This window comes from Entelurus aequoreus, linkage group LG12 (assembly GCF_033978785.1).
Source record: "Entelurus aequoreus isolate RoL-2023_Sb linkage group LG12, RoL_Eaeq_v1.1, whole genome shotgun sequence".
NCBI classification, from domain to species: Eukaryota; Metazoa; Chordata; class Actinopteri; order Syngnathiformes; family Syngnathidae; genus Entelurus; species Entelurus aequoreus.
Window position 1 is genome coordinate 5640008 of NC_084742.1, and position 20952 is coordinate 5660959.

At 42.0% G+C, this 20952-nt stretch overlaps 1 protein-coding gene and 1 long non-coding RNA gene across 2 annotated transcripts; one reads left to right on the plus strand and one right to left on the minus strand.

The window, feature by feature from the left end:
* Window positions 1–5317: 5317 nt before the first annotated feature.
* Window positions 5318–6832, minus strand: LOC133662645 (uncharacterized). The gene is made up of 2 exons (XR_009828124.1): window positions 6754–6832; window positions 5318–6008 (listed from the first exon to the last, which is right to left on the minus strand). It is a non-coding gene; the product is annotated as an uncharacterized LOC133662645 (long non-coding RNA).
* A 201-nt stretch (window positions 6833–7033) lies between these two features.
* On the plus strand, window positions 7034–11949 carry LOC133662572 (class I histocompatibility antigen, F10 alpha chain-like). The gene is made up of 6 exons (XM_062066686.1): window positions 7034–7088; window positions 8004–8270; window positions 8443–8721; window positions 10615–10923; window positions 11107–11199; window positions 11900–11949. Exons 1-6 carry the CDS (start codon window positions 7034–7036, stop codon window positions 11947–11949), a joined length of 1053 nt encoding a protein of 350 aa, XP_061922670.1.
* The last annotated feature ends 9003 nt before the right edge of the window (window positions 11950–20952 follow it).

The window sequence follows — 20952 nt, forward strand, 5'->3', positions numbered from 1 at the left end:
TTTTTCCCTAAATTTTTATCCTTTGCACGTTTCATGTTTTTTTGTATGTTCTATTTTTTTGGTAATTATTTTGCTTCAATTTATAAAGACTGTTGGAAAATTAAAGTGAACAAATATGTTCATGTACATATTTTGAAAAACATGTTTACTTGCATTTTCTGATTGTTTGACTTTATTTGTGTCATAGTTTTTGTTGAAATAAAGTTTGACAAAAAAAAGAGCCGTGATTGGTCAGCTTGTCACATCATTTCCGGGGTTTTGCACAGCCCACCTTTGCTAACGTCTTGTAAGTGAATTGACTGAATTCTGTTACAAATTCCCACTTTTTCATTTGTGTTTTATCTTTATCAATGTGTGTTTTATATACCTGCCACATGTCTTATCTGTGTACTTTCAGCCATAGCATTGTTTTCAGTATTTACTCATGATTATTGCATTTGTCTTAAAGCACAGATCAAAATTGGCAACCATAAATCCTGAAGCATTCGATACAATGTCAATACATCTTTCTATTCTATTCTAACTCTAACCTAATTCTAGATTGTGGCAGACTACATGTAATATGTAAAATTGTCAATTGTTCTTTGAGTGCAATAAGAAAAGTGTACGCCAGGCCTTGCCTTATTTTTGGTTTGTTAGTGTTTTTCCATGTTCAATGTTGAGTTCCTGTCCTGCACACCTTTTTTGTAGTTCCACTTCCTTTTGAGTGTCCTGCAGCAGCTTTATTTTGTCTCCCTGTGTTTAGTCGTCGCTATTTAAGTCTACGGTGCACTGCAAAAACTGATATCTAAGTAAGATTAAATATCTCAAATAAGGGTGACATTTGCTTATTTTCTGTCTGATAAGATAATTCTTCTCACTAAACAGATTTTATGTTAGAGTGTTTTACTTGTTTTAAGTGTGTTGGTCCTAAATGATCTCAGTAAGATATTACAGCTTGTTGCTGAGATTTGATGACCTATATTGAGTAAAACATGCTTGAAACTAGAATATCAACTGTTGCAAAGCTGTGTCATCAACACTCACAAGTATAAAACTATTTTTTTAAAGTAATAATTTCTTACTTCAAGCATGAAAAAAAAATCATGCGCATATCATTATGTCAAGATAATGGCACCAGCATTTACTTCATTTAAGAATATTTTTCAACATATTGGGCAAAAAGGTCTCTTTTTTTCTACAAAGAAAAGTGCACTTGTTATTAGTGAGAATATACTTATTTTAAGGTATTTTTGGGTTCATTGAGGTTAGCTAATTTTACTTGTTTTGGAAAGTCCTGACAAGCCACATTTTCTTGTTCTATTGGCAGATAATTTTGCTTAGTTCAAGTAAAATACCCCTAATTTTTGTATTTTGTTTTCTTGTTTTTGAACACTGACTTTTTGCAGTGTGCTGTGGTCTTTGTCGGGAGATTGTTAAAAGTATGTATGCTGTTGAACGCTGTTCCCTCGTCTGACGCTTCCAAGTAAGTATGTTTCCGCATAGTCTTTTTTTTCAATGCCGATAACTCCACTTTAAATGAGAAGTTTAAACCGGCAACTGCAGTGAATGGTGCGTCATGTGTTTCAGTAAAACGTAGATATATTTGTCTCTCTCAGAAAATGTAACTTTTATGGCAAACGTGCGCCCTTCTCTCTAATTGAGTCTAAAGTTAAATATCTCCCTCTCGTCACCACTAAACATGAAAAATACGAACTTTCTAACTCGCTCAAACTCGGCCATTTCTCCACCAATTTGAAATCTAAGAACACCAGAACGTTCCCCAAAGCCTTCAGGCGCTGACGTTGTTGTCTAGAAGTGGATATTTCGAAGCGTCTGGCCACGATCTGACTTTGCTTGACATGATGGTTTTCTAAAATCACACAGGAGATGCTTTGTCCTGAGGAAGATGGCTACCCACCAGCTGCAGCCAATGAGGGGAACTCCTTTGAAGTCACATGACAGTCCCTCCCAGCCACAACACTTCCTCATTCTCCACCAATCACCTTTCAGACACGGTACGTTCACGAACATGGGACCTATGAAGTTAAATGTCGTTATAATACTGTAACATGTCTTTATAATATTATCCCTACGTCAAAGATGAAACGTTAAAGATGAAGTAAATGTGTGGTTGATGCTAGAACATTTAGAGTTGTGTTCTCAGATTAAGCAGTGGCTAGTAGCGTTATAATCGTTGCAGGGGGAACGATTTAAGTGAGACACACAACAGAACGCTGTCAGATCTCGAGTGTGGAATGACATAAATTGCTGTTGAAGTCGGTATAAAAATAACACGAGTAACTTTACAGATCTTCTATTTAAAGTTAATTTTTGTAACGGATGAGAGTGCAACAGTACGATCTTTAAACAGTAACTGAACGTAGATTTTTTTTTAAAAAATTTTTGTAAACTTTGTTACCATATTTTGTGCTTACTTATTTATTTTTAATTGTGTTTAAAGTGTACACTGATTACATCCTTTTACTAAAATAGGGACGTTTGTCGAAGATGGAACACATTATCCACAATTCCAACATTTATTATGGGTGTTCCAAAAAACTATTTTCTCCAATTGCGAACCCATTTCAAGAACCAATTAGATGTGTAATTGGAGGGTCCACTCAGACTGTACTTGGTACTTATTTAAGTTTATTACATTACGCTGTCATTAATTTGGAAGGAAACAATTTGTACTAGTATACCTTTCTTTTATTACTTTATGAACTATTTTTTTCATCGGGAAACAACATTTCGTACTCTTGTGTCTTTTTATTACTTTTATTTATTAATGACATTTATTTCCTTCTGTTTCTATTTTGCAGCAAATTGGATTAACCACCCAATTTTCCCTTTGGGAATTAATAAAGTAGTTAAATAAGTGTTTTACCATCTTATTAAACAAACAATTAAACATAAATAAATGAATAAATATGTTATTTATATTTTGTTGTGTTGGACAAGCTGCTACTCTGACTAATGTCAGTGCCGCGTATGGAGATTGAAGTGCAACATAGGTGGTAAAAACATGTTTTTGCACTTGATAACATCGAATATGTCCACTTTTCCTTTTTTATGTGGTGTGGATTGTCATCAAAGCTGCCACTTTTGGGATGTAGTCTAATAATAGGAGGCAAATAATCAGTTATTTGGGCGTAGATTGTATCCAGTTGTAGATTTATTTTTGACATGCTGTCATAAAAAGGCAGTTTATTTTAAATGCAGGTCTATTGGCTGCCCGGTAAACTGCCTGACTCAAACAGACTCAACTTAAGTCAAGTCAAGTCAACTTTATTTATAGAGCACGTTTACAACAACTTTTAAATTGAACCAAAGTGCTGTACAGGTTAAAAAGCGTAGAGCAAAAAAACACAAAAAGAAAAAACAAACAAGGAACATAAACAATAAATGAGCCAAACAAGATAGTGCAAAAGCAATACGGCAAAAGGGGTCGAATAAATAGTAAAAATGGCAAAATAAAAATAATAATAATAAAAGTGCGACAAATTGAAAAAAAACTAAAGCGAAGGGGGTCGGGGGTGAGGGGGGCACTAGAAATAGTGGCCCAATGGGCGGACTCAGCTCAGGTCAAAGGCCAGCAAGAAGAGGTAGGTCTTAAGAAGGGTTTTGAAGACCCCCAGGCTCTGGGCTGACTTAAACAACTTAAATGTGCATGACTCAATTATTAACTGGTTTACGTCAACAATAATGTAATAAATTATATTCAACAATTAACATATTAAATAGGGATCTTTATCTTCTATTTTCATCATTGACAAAGGGAATTTATAACAATGTTTTTTGCATTTAAGTCGTTTGTTAGTCAATGTTTACATTTGAATGAACAAACACACTGCATGTCCCTCGCATTAACCAGAGATTTCGCAAGTAATTACACCCACATCTATTTTTCTCCTTCTATTTCGAAGGGAGATGCTTGGATCCATTCAGTATTTGTGGGGAAAGCATTATGTCAGGTTTTCAGTGTGTTGAAAATATGCGTTTCAGTGGAAGTCATTGTGCGACCAAAATGTATGTAAGTGTATACTAAAGGAATACCACTGTCCACGCATGCGCGAAGAGCAGGTCACTTCCGAGACTTGCAATATTTTACGACGGAGCTTCTGCTACATCATCCATCCATCCATCCATTTTCTACCGCTTGTCCCTTTTTGGGGTCGCGGGCTGCTACATCATGTTTTGTGACATTTATGTTTTGTCAATGTTTTGTATAAAAATAATATCTTACCTGGGAGTATAAAGGAACAAAAATATAAACATGAACAAGGGGTAGATTTAACAAATTTAGGGAGTTTTATCGCCACATTTTCCATCACTTTTACTTTTCTGTCGTTGCAATAAATAAATCAATCAAAGTTTATTTATATAGCCTGTCAGAATAATTGTATCTAAGTGATCACAAAACTGTGTTGCCATGAGTTCCCGGCGAGAGGACAAAAGCTGTCTTTGATCCTACCAAGCAGAAGGCTTGTAAAACTCCACTGTGTACGATGAGAAGCGACATGAAGGTGTTGGTTTCTTTCTTCTATTGTAATCCACAGGAAGATTTTGTCTTGACCCGAGATCTACAAAGCGGAGAGGAAGCAGGACCTGACGCAAGCTCCAGGCATCTTTTCTTTGAACTGTTTTGTGACCGAGGGCAACGGCTGTTTACGACCCCCCTCTCCCCTTAGAAACAGCTGTTGCCATGTAATCAGGGAAAGTCTAAATAAAAGAGGAGGCATGCAATCTTTCGTCAGAGCGTGGTGGAAGACTGTGCAAAGAGTACAGCCCAGACGTTTCTCCTCAGTGGGCTAAATTGAATTCTGTCCCTGTTTAATTCCTTGCTTCTTGTCTGTTTAATAGATGTCATCAGTGTTTGAACCTGATATAGCCCTTAATCACAAACAACGCACAGGGGCGCCACTGACTCCCATCTCGTACTTTCGTTTTTAAAATGTTGATTTTTTTTAAAACAATGCACTTACTCTAACTTAAATCTATATCTGTGGTGTAACAAAGCTAGAATTTTAAATGAATGTATGTATTTAATGTAAATAACGTAGTAAAAAGATTGCTTTACTCGCCATTTAAGGCTGCTGAGCACATCGTTCAGGTTTTTTTTTTTTCAAAATAAATACTGTATTCCTAAGTAACTTTTGTTTTGTTTTATCTCCAACTCTCAATTTTCTGTCCTCAGGCTGGTATACTTTTCGGCCACCGGGTGGCGGTAGATACTCCATGTTTTACCTGAAGAAACCTTACTTCTGACCTTTTCACCTTATTGATCTCATCTTTACTGCTGCTTGGCTGACTTCAGTTCAGAGACGACATGAGCTCCATTTTCAAATGTTTTATTTCATAACGGATTAAAAAACAAAGGACGTTGTTATTGTGAGAATGCTGTAGAGCATTGTCCATCCATCCATCCATTTTCTTCCGCTTATCCGAGGTCAGGTCACGGGGGAAGCAGCCTAAGCAGGGAAGCCCAGACTACCCTCTCCCCAGCCACTTCGTCCTGCTCCTCCCAGAGGATCCCGAGGCGTTCCCAGGCCAGCCGGGAGAGATAGTCTTCCCAACGTGTCCTGGGTCTTCCCCCGTGGCCTCCTACCTCCTTCAGGTGGCATCCTGACCAGATGCCCGAACCACCTCATCTGGCTCCTCTCGATGTGGAGGAGCAGCGGCTTTACTTTGAGCTCCCCCCGGATGACAGAGCTTCTCACCCTATCTCTAAGGGAGAGCCCCGCCACCCGGCGGAGGAAACTCATTTCGGCCGCTTGTACCCGTGATCTTGTCCTTTCGGTCATAACCCAAAGCTCATGACCATAGGTGAGGATGGGAACGTAGATCGACCGGTAAATTGAGAGCTTTGCCTTCCGGCTCAGCTCCTTCTTCACCACAACGGATCGATACAGCGTCCGCATTACTGAAGACGCCGCACCGATCCGCCTGTCGATCTCACGATCCACTCTTCCCTCACTCGTGAACAAGACTCCGAGGTACTTGAACTCCTCCACTTGGGACAAGATCTGCGGACGACCCGCAGAGCATTGTTGTTATTATTATTATTAATACTGCATCATTTTTTTCCACACTCAACTACGTTCACATTTCTCAACTTATTAAAACTATTCCAGGATGAAAACATTCAGTATATTCAGACAAACAATATTACACATCCCCAAACGTATTACTTTATTATTGTATTAATAAAATATATGTATTATTATATTAAATAGTCCACATTTTCAAAACATGAATTGCGTCAAAGTCAAATAAGCTTGTAAGTGTTTTTTGCCAACATTTCCTTACTTGACAGTGGCATAAAGATAACAGCAGTCAATGTTTGGCTTCACCGTGTCTAATTTTACTTTCACTTTCCTTTTCTTTGATGATTTGCCCACCAAAAGCGTCTGCCTCACACTTTTCCCCACTTTCAGCACTTTGATCAATCGCATGAATGCTTTCAAGTTAGTTATAAGAGCGGTTGCCCTTCTCGATGCAACACTGTCCGGGAATCGAACCCATGCAAGGCAGAAGCGTGTCCCGTTACACCACCAGGGACGCCTTACGCTTGGAAGACATAATGGAGGTTCAAATTCAGAAGTGAAATAAAAAGAACAAAAGTGGGGACGCACTTTCTGCCCTGTCAATCATTATTTGTATGCTTTCTTGAGAGGACTATAATACGATTTACATTTCATCTTCCTTCCTCTTTCTTTCTTTTTCTTTCTATCCAATAAATAAGTTAGTGAACATTAGAAGAAAACAAACCTCTGATAGGGAAATTTGGCTGCAAACTTGACGCGCCGGTTGTTCTTGTCAGGTCACGTGATTTCCCAGAAAACGCTACTCAAGCATTTACCCGACATGGCCACAAGGGGCGCTCTCTATCAAAGATGACGTCACAGAATGCTGACTCCTCATTGGCTCAGGTGGCGCATTCTTAAAAGAGCCTCGACACTTCCTTGTTGGTGTTTCCTGGTTGTTAGTCAGTTTGTCTTTCTCTGCGGGATTAAAAGTGGAAAACATCTTTTTATTTTGTGCTGACATCATGAACTTGTTTTTATTCTGTCTTTTGGTCGTGCAAATGCACAGCGGGGCGCCTGGTAAGTCCTCCTTTTTAAAAAAAAAATACATTTATAAACATTATTCATAAATCCTCTTTGTGCCTCCACTTATTCTGTGAGTTTCTACTTATTAATTATACTCGTTCTTATCTTAATCAAGCTTATTATTACCTTATCATGATTCGTTTGAAACATATTTATTTACAAAATATAACCTGTCATTTATTTTTAATCCTAACATTTTTTACTTTGAGATAACAAGAATAACGTCATTGTTTTCATCTTCATTGTTGTTCAACTTGAACAAATTCCCTCACTTTCCTGTCATCTTTAATTTAAATGTGACTGAGGAAATTCTCCTGAAATACATCAATATTATTTTTGTGTTTTATCATTTGTTTAAACTTTGAATGGGATTTATTGAACATATCATTTCCCACTAAAAAAGCTCATACAAATGATGCGAAAATAATTGATGTCTTTTCTTTTAATTAGGACAAACAAAATGCCTAAACAAATGTTTAGATATACACAAATAATTTTGAAAAATACAAACTTGTTATTAAAGGTTAAACAATTTATTTAACCTCCTGTGACATAAATGTAAAATATTTATTGAGAAATGAAAGTAGTTATTAGTCTGTGTGTTGAGGTTGTGTACAACTTTGGGCGTCTACACATTTGTACTTGACATTATTCATCCTCCATTGGAGAAAAAAAATACGTTTATTTTCAAAATGTACAAACTGTCAACAGATGGCTTATTAAAATAAATGTTAGTAATATTATTATTGTGCTGTATTTTTCATAGACACCATGTGACTGTAGACTGTGATGTCTGGCAGTGTTTGATGTTCACTTTAAGACCCGACTGAAGACTGAATGACATCAAATATTCACACTGCAAGATTGTTGAACATGACACAAAATAATAAAAAGTTGCTCTTCTTTCAGTGATTCACACGCTGAAGTATTTCTACACTTCGTCCTCTCAAGTTCCAAACTTCCCAGAGTTTGTGATGGTTGCTTATGTTGATGAAGTCCAGGTGGTTCACTATGACAGCGAGAGCAGGAAAGCAGAAGCCAAACAGGACTGGATGAACCAAATCACAGAAGAGAATCCAAACTACTGGCAGAGACAAACAGAGGGCTGTGTTGTTGCTGAGCAAGTCGACAAAGTCAGCATTGAAAATCTTAAGAAGCGTTTCAACCAAACTGGAGGTTTGTTTATCTTGAACTTTCTACTATTCAAATATATTTGAAGTACTCTTTTTATACTGTAGTAAAAACACACATTACTGCACTGACACTTGTCTCTGTCCATCCCATAATATTCTACATAAAACACATTGTGTGTGTTTCGCTCTGCTTTACAACACTTTGTGTCTCTCAGGTGTTCACATTGTCCAGAGGATGTATGGATGTGAATGGAATGATGAGACTGATGAAGTTAAAGGTTGGGAGCAGGAAGGTTATGATGGAGAAGATTTCATATCGTTGGACATGAAGACATGGACATGGACTGCAGCAAAACAACAAGCTTTCCCCACCAAACTCAAGTTGGACCAGGAAATACTTAGACTAGACTACCTAAAGTATTACTACACTGAGGAATGTCCTTCTTACTTGAAGAAGTATGTGAAGTATGGCAAGGAGGTCCTAATGAGAACAGGTAGGAACACACCTTGTAATTTCACCTTTTACGCCCCCTATAGGAACATTACTGACATTACACTCTGTCTCTTTATACTTTTGTCTTTCTCACTTTCTCTCCATCTTTACCTTCATTCTCTTCTTTATTTCCATCTTTACCTTCATTCTCTATTTTTCTCCATCTTTACTTTCATTCTTGTTTTTCTCAATCTTTACCTGTATTGTCTTCTTTCTTTCCATCTTTACCTTCATTCTCTTCTTTATTTCCATCTTTACCTTCATTCTCTATTTTTCTCCATCTTTACTTTCATTCTTTTTTTGTCAATCTTTACCTTTATTGTCTTCTTTCTTTCCATCTGTACTTTCATTCTCACCTTCTCTCCATCTTTACTTTCATTCTCTTTTTTTCTCTCATCTTTTCTTTCATTCTCTTTCTTCTCGCAATCTTTACCTTCATTCTTCTTTCTTTCCATCTTTACCTCCGCTCACACCTTCTCTCCATCTTTACCTTCATCCTCTCTTTTCCCCTTCATTCTTTCTCACTTTCTCTCCATCTTTACCTCCATTCTCTTCTTTCTCTCCATCTTTACCTTTTATTCTCTTCTTTTCTCCATCTTCACCTTCATTCTCTTCTTTCTCGCCATCTTCACCATTATTCTCTTCTTTCTTTCCATCTTTACCTTCATTCTCTTCTTTATTTACATTTTTACCTTCATTCTCTATTTTTCTCCATCTTTACTTTCATTCTTTTTTTTCCTCAATCTTTACCTTTATTCTCTTCTTTCTTTCCATCTGTACTTTCATTCTCACCTTCTCTCCATCTTTACTTTCATTCTCTTTTTTCTCTCATCTTTTCTTTCATTCTCTTTCTTCTCGCAATCTTTACCTTCATTCTTCTTTCTTTCCATCTTTACCTCCGCTCACACCTTCTCTCCGTCTTGACCTTCATCCTCTCTTTTCCCCTTCATTCTTTCTCACTTTCTCTCCATCTTTACCTCCATTCTCTTCTTTCTCTCCATCTTTACCTTTTATTCTCTTCTTTCTCTCCATCTTTACCTTCATTCTCTTCTTTCTCTCCATCTTTACCTTTATTCTCTTCTTTCTCTCCATATTTACCTTAATTCTCTTAATCTTTACCTTTATTCTCTTCTTTCTTTCCATCTTTACCTTCATTCTCTTCTTTATTTACATCTTTACCTTCATTCTCTATTTTTCTCCATCTTTACTTTCATTCTTATTTTTCTCAATCTTTACCTTTATTCTCTTCTTTCTGTCCATCTGTACTTTCATTCTCTTTTTTCTCTCATCTTTTCTTTCATTCTCTTTCTTCTCGCAATCTTTACCTTCATTCTTCTTTCTTTCCATCTTTACCTGCGCTCACACCTTCTCTCCATCTTTACCTTCATCCTCTCTTTTCCCCTTCATTTTTTCTTTTGTCTCTCCACTTTCACCTTCATTCTCTTTTTTCTCTCCATCTGTATGCTCACATTCTCTCCATCTTTACCTTCATTCTCTTTCTTTCCATATTTACCTGTATTCTCTTCTTTCTCTCCATCTTAACCTTTATTCTCACCCTTTCTCCATCTTCACCTCCGTTCACACCTTCTCTCCATCTTCACCTCCGTCACACCTTCCATCCATCTTCACCTCCGTTCACACCATCCCTCCATCTTTACCTCCGTTTACAACTTCTCTTCATCTTCACCTCCGTTCACACCTTCTCTCCATCTTCACCTCCTTCACACCTTCTCTCCATTTTACCTTCTTTTTGTGCTTTTCTTTTCATCTTTACCTCCGTTCACACCTTGTCTCCGTCTTCACCTCCGTTCACACCTTCTCTCCATCTTCACCTCTGTTCTCACCTTCTCTCCACGTTGTCTTCTGTCCACACGTGACATCACTTCCTGTGCAGAGCTTCCAGAGGTGTTCCTCCTCCAGAAGACGCCGTCCTCTCCGGTCACCTGCATGGCGACAGGTTTCTACCCCGACCTAGCCGACCTGTTTTGGAGGAAAGACGGCGAGCAGATGTTCGAGGACGTGGAGCACGGAGAGCTGCTCCCCAACCACGACGGAACCTTCCAGATGTCGGTGGGGCTGAAAGTGGAGGTGACGGCCGACGTGGAGGGCAAGTACGAATGTGTGTTCCAGCTGTCTGGCGTCGAGGAGGACTTGGTCACCAAGCTGGAGAGAAGAAGCATCCTGAGCAACGCAAGCCATGAAGGTGAGAAAGACACATTTAGTTGGAGATGTTTCCTATCACAAGTCCACCTGTCGCCATTATTGATCCGTGTCGTCGTTATTGATCCATGTCACCATGACAACGCTTAACGTCTGCATGCAAAGTAGTCATGAAGGTTTCCTCTTCATGCTTTGTCACTCCACTTGTGCTTTTTGCTCTCAACAGACCACTGGAGCGTCGCCATCGGTGCCACGGCGGCGGTCGTGGCTGTGGCGGCCCTCCTGGCGGCCATCTTCCTCGTCAGGCGACACAGACAAGGTGAGGAACACAGATTTCCTTCTTTTACTTGTCATTATTTTTTTTCTTCTTCTTTTCTTCTTTTTCTTTTCATTCTTCACTTTCTTTTTCTTCTTTCACCCTTTCTCTTTTTCTTCTTCTTCCCCTTTTTCTTATTCTTTTTTTTCCTTTTTCTTCCTCCTCCTCCTCAAAGATCCACAGAGACAGAGCACCCACTCTCACATAGAAACACAGCGTGGCGTGAGGAAAAAGTCCATTTCACCTTTTGTTTCTCTGTCATTTCAGCCCAATACGATCCAGCTCGTAAGTAAAACATATTTTCTTTGAGCCGCAAGAAACAAAGCCGTGGTGAAGCATCACTCATATGAAGGTCTGATGCAGACGTTTGTGACAAGTTTAGCCTGAAAATCCCAACATTCACGATAAAAGACGGAGTTTCCATCCATCAATACGCCACACTTTATATCTGACTTTTGACATGAGTCCTCATGATGAGGATCGACCAAATGAGACATCAAGTGTGCACATTCAGGTTTGCTGACTCATCAAGAATGTATCTTAGTCAGGAAGTAGAAGATCAGCACTCTGCTTCTTGATGTTTCTAAGTCACCCCTCAAAGATCTGATGTGAGTGATGAGGCACCTTCTGGATGTTCTTCCTCCACCAGTGTGAGGTGTTTGCTTAGCGGGAGTAACCGGCTCACGGTGCGTTTGTCCCACAGCTCGCCACGGCGGGGCCGAGCTCCCCGAGAACATGCCGGCTGAAGGCTGAGTGGGACGCGGTGAGTTAGCTCACATGGACTGTTTGCATCTCTAAATGTTCTTGGGACTTTGTGTGAAGAAGATGTTCAACTTGGATTCATGTGTGTTTGTTGGGAATGTGCTGAGTCATCTTCTTCCTCCAGGATGCTTTGTGCACAGAGAGATGTCTCCATGGCTGAGGCACGTCATCACACTTGGAGATGAGATGGAGATGTGCTTTCTTCTTCATCCGACTGCTTCTCTTGTTATACCATAGATTCTTCTTTGGCTGTTGGAGGCTTGATTAGAAAAATAAGTTGGTTGCTATGAAATCATTCGGGGCTCGCGTTTCATCACCTTGACATCATGACAAGGATTTCCTCTTTCTTTGAATCACCGCTGCTTGTGATCAATATCACATTGTGTCACATCTCTGTCAATAAATTCCGTTTGTTGTCCACCACGGGCAAGACCAAAGAGCTGCCGAAGATTGTAGACCCGCACAAGACCGGAATGGACTACAAGACCATCAGCTTGACCAACTGCAGGCGTAATGTTGGGTTTATTTTGTAACATGTGCTTTTATTTTGACACTGATCAAACCGGCTCACGTGCACATAAAAAATATCTTATCTTAGCATCAGCGTTCACTATTGATGACAAAAACAAAAAGTAGAGATGTCTGATAATATCGGCGGATAAATGCTTTAAAATGTAATATCGGAAATTATCGGTCTCTGTTTCAAAAAGTAAAATGTATGACTTTTTAAAACGCCGCCGTACGGAGTGATACACGGACGTAAGGAGAAGTACAGAGCGCCAATAAACCTTTAAAAGCACTGCCTTTGCGTGCCGGCCCAATCACATAATATCTACGGCTTTTCACACACACAAGTGAATGCCACACATACTTGGTCAACAGCCATACAGGTCACACTGAGGGTGTCGTATAAACAACTTTAACACTGTTACAAATATGCGCCACACTGTGAACCCACACCAAACAAGAATGACAAACACATTTCGGGAGAACATCCGCACCGTAACACAACATAAACACAACAGAACAAATACCCAGAACCCCTTGCAGCACTAACTCTTCCGGGATGCTACAATATACACCCCTGCTACATCCATGACTGTATATATCTGTATCGGTTGATATCGGAATCGGTAATTAAGTTGGACAATATCGGATATCGGCAAAGAAGCCATTATCGGACATCTCTAACAAAAAAGTTGTGAAATCTTCCCACATTGTAAAAAAAAAAACATAAAGACAAATTCCATCGAAGACAAAATAAAAACCATAGTAATGACTTTTTTTTTTTTTTTCTAAATTTTTGTCCTTTGCATGTTTCATGTTTTTTTGTATGTCCTTTTTTTCCTGAATTATTTTTGCTTGAATTTGTAAAAACTGTTGGAAAAGTAAAGAGAAAAAATATGTTCATGTACATATTTTGAAAAACATGTTTAAATGGATGGATGGATGTTTACTTGCATTTTGTGATTGTTTGACTTTATTTGTGTCATATTTTCTGTTGAAATAAAGTTTGACCAAAAAAAGAGCCGTGATTGGTCAGCTTGTCACATAATTTCCGGGGTTTTGCACAGCCCACCTTTGCTAACGTCTTGTAAGATTTCGAAGCAATTACCGTTGTGTCAAAATGATTAGGCTCCAGCGACCCCGAGAGGGACAAGCGGTAGGAAATGGACGGATGGTTAGTTCCTGCTCCAACATTAAAGTAAGTGTCTTTTCAGAAGCCATTAGTCTATAACCACTGTTACACACAAGAAGATGTCACTCTCGCTCTCTATATCCATTAAAAACCAGGCAGAGGTTTTATTTAACAAATATATTTAATATTTTTGTCCACCCTAACATTACAATCAGTTTGAACAGAACCACGGTGTTTAAATATGAATCAAGCGATTATTTGGCGTACGCCAAAGAATCACTTAACTAATAGTTAATATATATTTAATATCAATGTGAGTGTGAATGTTGTCTGTCTATCTGTGTTGGCCCTGTGATGATGTGGCGACTTGTCCAGGGTGTACCCCGCCTTCCGCCCGAATGCAGCTGAGATGGGCTCCAGCACCCCAGGTTACCCTGAAAGGGAAAAGCGGTAGGAAATGGATGGATTACTGCCATTGAAAAATTCTGGTACTTTTTTATGCTGCCGCGCGGTGGTGACATTGTTGAGTCAAGGTGCATGTTGTGTGTCAACGTGCACACAAAGAGCGCATACAAGCAGAAACAGTGTGGTGAGGAAGAATGGCAAAAAAAACAGCAATTCTAGTGGTTAATAAAAAAGGTGTATGAAGCACAACATGGAAATATTTGGGTTTCAAAACTACCGATAAAGGTGGAACTTTAAAACTTGTGTAGTGGATTGTCCAGAGCTTAAACAGCAACAAAAGTGAATTTAGTACAACAAGTTTATTTTGTCATAGTCAAAAGTGCATAAGTTGGATTGTTTTGTCCCTGCAAACAAACGGCCATCCTCCGGAGGACTCACAAAAAGCAATCTCTCTCCAGTCCCGGTCTCCTGCCATTTTTATCTGTCTCTTCGTGCGTCACTCTGTTTTTTCTCGTGCGTCACTCTTGTGGTCTTCGACATGTTTGTTTTTGCAACATCCTTGAATCCCTTAATCATACTTAGACAATCAAAACATTCTGTAGACAGGTTGGCACGACTTAATATTCACTTTTGTCCCACACCCGGTCCATTCAATGGCACAGAATAGAAGAGCAATTGAATGAGCGTACATTCTTGACAGACATGAAATATAGTTCAAAGGTCAGAAATTCTACTACACTTGTCTCGCCAAAGGTGACAATACAGTATTACCATTTCAGTGGCCTAGTGGTTAGAGTGTCCGCCCTGAGATCGGTAGGTTGTGAGTCATATCAAAGACTGTAAAAATGGGATCCGTTACCTCCCTGCTTGGCACCCAGCATCAAGGGTTGGAATTGGGGGTTAAATCACCAAAAATGATTCCCGGGCGCGGCCACCGCTGCTGCTCACTGCCCCCCTCACCTCCCAGGAGGTGATCAAGGGTGATGGGTCAAATGCAGAGAATAATTTCGCCACACCTCATGTGTGTGTGTGTGACAATCATTGGTACTTTAACTTTAACTTAACCTTGGCTTCAAACTTAGGTAAATATTTAAATAACAAACATTCGGATCTGCACAGACTATAAAGAGTGACAGATAATGTAGTTAGCAGCGCCTCCGATGCACTTATAGACATGTAGAAGCGCACACAGCTGGTTGGCTTGTTGCCAATTATTAGCGAAGTCCAAACTGCCCACGTAGCGTAAACTAATGCAAGTGTTCTGGACCAAAAATCACTCCATATTCCCTACTGCTCACTAGTGTTGCCATATCTGAGTTATTGTGCAGAAATATGGGGAAATAATTACAAATGTGCGCTTCATTCACTAACTGTGTTACCAAAAAGATTAATTGGAATAATACATAATGTTGGATGTAGAGAACATACAAACCCTTTATTTATTAAATCCAAAAATATTGAAATTGAACGATTTGGTGCATTTGCAAACAGCTAAAATTATGTACAAAGCAAACTATAACCTGCTACCCAAGAATGTACACCAATTCTTCTCAACTAAAGAAGAGAAATATAACCTTAGAGGACAATTTAATCTAAACATTAGTATGCTTGTACAACACTTAAGACAGGGCTATTCAACTACATAATGAAGAGGGCCGCAGTTTCTAGACCCCAAGGTCTCAGAGGCCGGACATCAAAATGTGGATGTTTCTTCAGAAAGTGCCTCCACAGACTGTGTTTACTTACTTATAAAGTAAACACATCAGCTTTCACACTGCACTGTCAATAAATTCATTATTCGGCCCTCGCTACTCGTTCCCAATGTGTGCATCTCGACAGATAGTTAACAGCATTAAGAAACAGAAGCCAAGTTTTGTTGATCATTGATGTTCCTTCTTTTGAATTATTTTTCTTCCTCAGTTTTATTTCTTTTAAGGCTGAAACGACGCGTCGACGTAGTCGACGTCATCGGTTATGTAAATACGTCGACGCCGTTTTTGTGCGTCGACGCGTCGCATAATGACGTCACACTACCGTCATGGCGAAGCGCAAAGCAGACGATCAAAGAAGACGATGCGAGCGGTGCGAGCGAGGGGGGAAAAGCATGCCAAAAGTGGTCAAAAGTGTGGGAGTATTTCAATAAACGGCCTAATAATGTTGTTGTATGCACACTGTGTCGAGCGGAAATGGCCTATCATAGCAGCACAACGGCTATGAACGAACATTTGAAAGAAAACCATCAACTAGTCAATCGTCCGCGCGAGCATACGTTGTCATCATTACACAAAAACATGAATGTGTCATTTGTATCTGCTAGGGGTGTAACGGTACGTGTTTTGTATTGAACCGTTTCGGTACGGGGCTTTCGGTTCGGTACGGGGGTGTCATGATCCTGGGTCCGGATCATGTTTGTTTTGTGTTTTCTGGTAGTTTTGGACTCCTTTTGTTATTGCCTGTGCACTTATGAGTTTGTTTCATCACCATGGTTACTTATTATTTTCACCTGCCCTGCACGCGCACCTGTTACTCATCAGAGACTCTATTTAGTTCTGCCTTTTCCGGTCACTCCGTGTGGAGTCATTGTTTTTGCGTCACACCTGTCCCAAGTAAGTTTTGTAGTTCCATGTCATAGCGTCTGTTTAAGTGATTATAGCCTCTCGTGTTTTAGGCACGCCTGCCTTTCTTTTTGTTGTGTTGCCTGTACTGTTGGTAGTTTGGATTACTTATGTTAATAAACCAAAGCCTACCTTCACGCTGTCGTCCGGAGCCGTCTTGTTGCGTTGAGAGAACGAACCGCAGCAAACTGCACCCTCGTTGTGACAGAATGACTCCACCATGGCAATGTTCTCTCGCACCTGGCCACACGGAGATTGAGACGCGCTGGCGAAAGCGGAAGCCAGCCAGAAAGGCTTCGTTTCGCCATCAGGGCGCGTCATTCCCCCAAACTCCTCCTCCGGACAGCAATACTCCATGGGCAACCCAGTTTTCCTCGCCGCCATTGTTTGGTAATCCCATCACACATTTTGCTAAACAATTCACCGATTGGGCTGTCAGTCAGCTGGAGACCCGCATGGATGACGTCATCCCGCCCACTGTGGATGACGTCAGAGACGAAGATTTTTTTTCAAATTCTTCTGACTCTTTCTGTCAGCAACCTCCTAAAGACTTTAATTCCAAAATTAAACATTATCAGGACATTCTTTTGAAATTTAGATGTCAGCCACAGTCTCCTTCTGAGTGCCAAACTCCGCCCCCTAGGACTCTAGCCCCGCCCACGTCAGTGACTTTTTCCTCTCACCCTCCCAAAAGACCTCAGGTGGGGGATGGGAAAAGACATTTTGGACAATTTAGAGGGGAGGATTTTGCCCCCCTCCTGACTTCCCGCCACCCACCCGTAAAGACTGTTCCAGACCGCAAGCAGCGCGTCTGGTATCCGCCCCTTGAGGGGGGGGCTGGGGCCGGGAGCTGTGCTGGTGGGGCTGCTCGGCTGCGCCCAGCCAGGCAGCAACCTCCATCCCGGCCGCCACCACCAGTCTTTCGGCCTGCCAAGCCGCAACCTCCAGCCCGTCCTCCACCACCAGTCCGTCGGCATGCCAAGCCGCAACCCCCAGCGAGACCACCTCTGCCATGCTCATGGCTAACCTCAGCCCGGGTGGGCCTGCAGACGCCACCAGCATCTCCGGTGGGCCTGCAGACGCCACCAGCATCTCCGGTGGGCCTGCAGACGCCACCAGCATCTCCGGTGGGCCTGCAGACGCCACCAGCATCTCCGGTGGGCCTGCAGACGCCACCAGCATCTCCGGTGGGCCTGCAGACGCCACCAGCATCTCCGGTGGGCCTGCAGACGCCACCAGCATCTCCGGTGGACCTGCAGACGCCACCATCTCCAGTTCCTGTACCTGCTCCTCGGCTGGCACCCGTACCTGCTCCTCGGCTGGCACCCGTACCTGCTCCTCGGCTGGCACCCGTACCTGCTCCTCGGCTGGCACCCGTACCTGCTCCTCGGCTGGCACCCGTACCTGCTCCTCGGCTGGCACCCGTACCTGCTCCTCGGCTGGCACCCGTACCTGCTCCTCGGCAGACGCCTGCACCTGCTCCTCGGCAGACGCCTGCACCTGCTCCTCGGCAGACGCCTGCACCTGCTCCTCGGCAGACGCCTGCACCTCCTCCTCGCCAGACGCCTGCACCTGCTCCTCGCCAGACGCCTGCACCTGCTCCTCGCCAGACGCCTGCACCTGCTCCTCGCCAGACGCCTGCACCTGCTCCTCGCCAGACGCCTGCACCTGCTCCTCGCCAGACGCCTGCACCTGCTCCTCGGCAGACGCCTGCACCTGCTCCTCGGCAGACGCCTGCACCTGCTCCTCGCCAGACGCCTGCACCTGCACCTCGCCAGACGCCTGCACCTGCACCTCGCCAGACGCCTGCACCTGCACCTCGCCAGACGCCTGCACCTGCACCTCGCCAGACGCCTGCACCTGCACCTCGCCAGACGCCTGCACCTGCACCTCGCCAGACGCCTGCACCTGCACCTCGCCAGACGCCTGCACCTGCTCCCCGGCAGACGCCTGCACCTGCTCCCCGGCAGACGCCTGCACCTGCTCCCCGGCAGACGCCTGCACCTGCTCCCCGGCAGACGCCTGCACCTGCTCCCCGGCAGACGCCTGCACCTGCTCCCCGGCAGACGCCTGCACCTGCTCCCCGGCAGACGCCTGCACCTGCTCCCCGGCAGACGACTGCACCTGCACCCCGGCAGACGCCTGCACCTCGCCAAGCGCCAGTACCTGCTCCTCGCCAGGCACTTGTACGGGCGTCCAAGCCTGCCATGAAGGCGTCGACGCGCCCACCTCCCTGTCGACCACGGATGTGGCTGCTCCCTGGTCGTCCGCCTCGCCGTCGGCCGCGGACGTGGCCGCTGCCTGGTCGCCCGCCTCGTCTGCTGCAGCGGCGCTCCACTCGCCGCCGCCACTTGACTTTGCCTCGGTGGATTCGGGGACACTTGGCCTGGCGACCCACCTCCAAGTCCTCCCTCCGCCCGCCCGTGACTTTTGACCCTGCTTGTTTCTCTTTTTTTTTCATGGACATCTGGTATCTGTCCTTGAGGAGGGGGTTCTGTCATGATCCTGGGTCCGGATCATGTTTGTTTTGTGTTTTCTGGTAGTTTTGGACTCCTTTTGTTATTGCCTGTGCACTTATGAGTTTGTTTCATCACCATGGTTACTTATTATTTTCACCTGCCCTGCACGCGCACCTGTTACTCATCAGAGACTCTATTTAGTTCTGCCTTTTCCGGTCACTCCGTGTGGAGTCATTGTTTTTGCGTCACACCTGTCCCAAGTAAGTTTTGTAGTTCCATGTCATAGCGTCTGTTTAAGTGATTATAGCCTCTCGTGTTTTAGGCACGCCTGCCTTTCTTTTTGTTGTGTTGCCTGTACTGTTGGTAGTTTGGATTACTTATGTTAATAAACCAAAGCCTACCTTCACGCTGTCGTCCGGAGCCGTCTTGTTGCGTTGAGAGAACGAACCGCAGCAAACTGCACCCTCGTTGTGACAGGGGGTGTACCGAACGAGTTTCTAAGCTTAAGCTAAAGTCTTAACAAGCTGCTTTGCTCCGTCTGCCTCTGTCTCAGCACGCAGCATTGTCCCACCCACACAACCATCTGATTGGTACACACGCAGCATTGTCCCACCCACACAACCATCTGATTGGTACACACGCAGCATTGTCCCACCCACACAACCATCTGATTGGTACACACGAAGCATTATCAGCCAATCAGCAGTGCGTATTCAGAGCGCATGTAGTCAGCGCTTCAGCGTGGAGCAGATATGTGTTTAGCAGGTGAGCATCAGGCAGCGGACTCTCCCCAAATGACAATAAACACCTCCCAGTCAACTACTAGTAACATCACTATGAGCCCGTTGACCTTCTAGAAACTTAAACTGCAGCTCAGCTCACTCGCAATCCTGGCTTGAGGTGAAGGCTAATTAGCTCTCAGTTCCAGCCACATCGACCCCTTCTGAGCGCCTATTTTCAGCTGCTGGGAATATTGTAAACAAGAAAAGAACCAAAGCATGTAGACATGCTAACCTTTCTTCATTACAACTGTTAGACACTCACTGGAATGAGTAGAATTGGTTATTGTGTACTGTGTTGGACTGGATGTTTATTTTGCACATTTTAAAAGCAATACTTAATGTTTACAGTGCTCCAGAATATATAGATTGGCCCTTTTTTGTATTGGATGTTTATCTTTATTTTTGCACATTTTAGCAAATAAGCAATACTTTCACTTTTGTCGAAATGTTTACACTGTTGTTACAGAATATTTCGTTTTGCACTTTTTTGTATTGGATGTTTATCTTTATTTTTGCACATTTTAAAGCAAAATAAGCAATACTTTTACTTTTGAAATGCTTATACTATTGCAGAATATTAAGATTTGCACTGGATGTTGACTTTTATATTTGCACATTAAAAAGCAAATAAGCTACTTTTAATTTTGTTAAATGTTAAAAGTTTTAAATGTTTACATTGTTACAGAATATTTAGTCATGTTGTTGTCAATGTTCACTGAGTGGCCATACTTCTTTTTTTTTGTAAATAAAAGCCATGACTTTTGAAAAAACGGGCCTACATTTATTTTTTCATCTTCATTTTGAATAAAAAAATAATCGGTAAAAGGAAAAATAATCTATAGATTAATCGAAAAAATAATCTATAGATTAACCGATTAATCGAAAAAATAATCTATAGATTAATCGATAGAAAAATAATCGTTAGCTGCAGCCTTAATTTCTTTATACGTCTTCCTTTATGTAGGTTTGTAAGACTGAAAATATAAACATTACAAAAGTATAATGTCCATTGTGTATGTTACAAACATACATATTGTCCATTGTCTATGTTACAAAAATAATGTCCATTGGGTATGTTACATAAATATGGTCCA

What these genes read in the sequence shown, in the direction of transcription:
- LOC133662572 (XM_062066686.1), top strand. Translation starts at nt 7,034, where the DNA reads ATGAACTTGTTTTTATTCTGTCTTTTGGTCGTGCAAATGCACAGCGGG. An exon ending in GGAGGTCCTAATGAGAACAG is followed by an intron (nt 8,722 to 10,614) that starts GTAGGAACACAC and finishes CTTCCTGTGCAG; the next exon opens with AGCTTCCAGAGGTGTTCCTC. An exon ending in GAGCAACGCAAGCCATGAAG is followed by an intron (nt 10,924 to 11,106) that starts GTGAGAAAGACA and finishes TGCTCTCAACAG; the next exon opens with ACCACTGGAGCGTCGCCATC.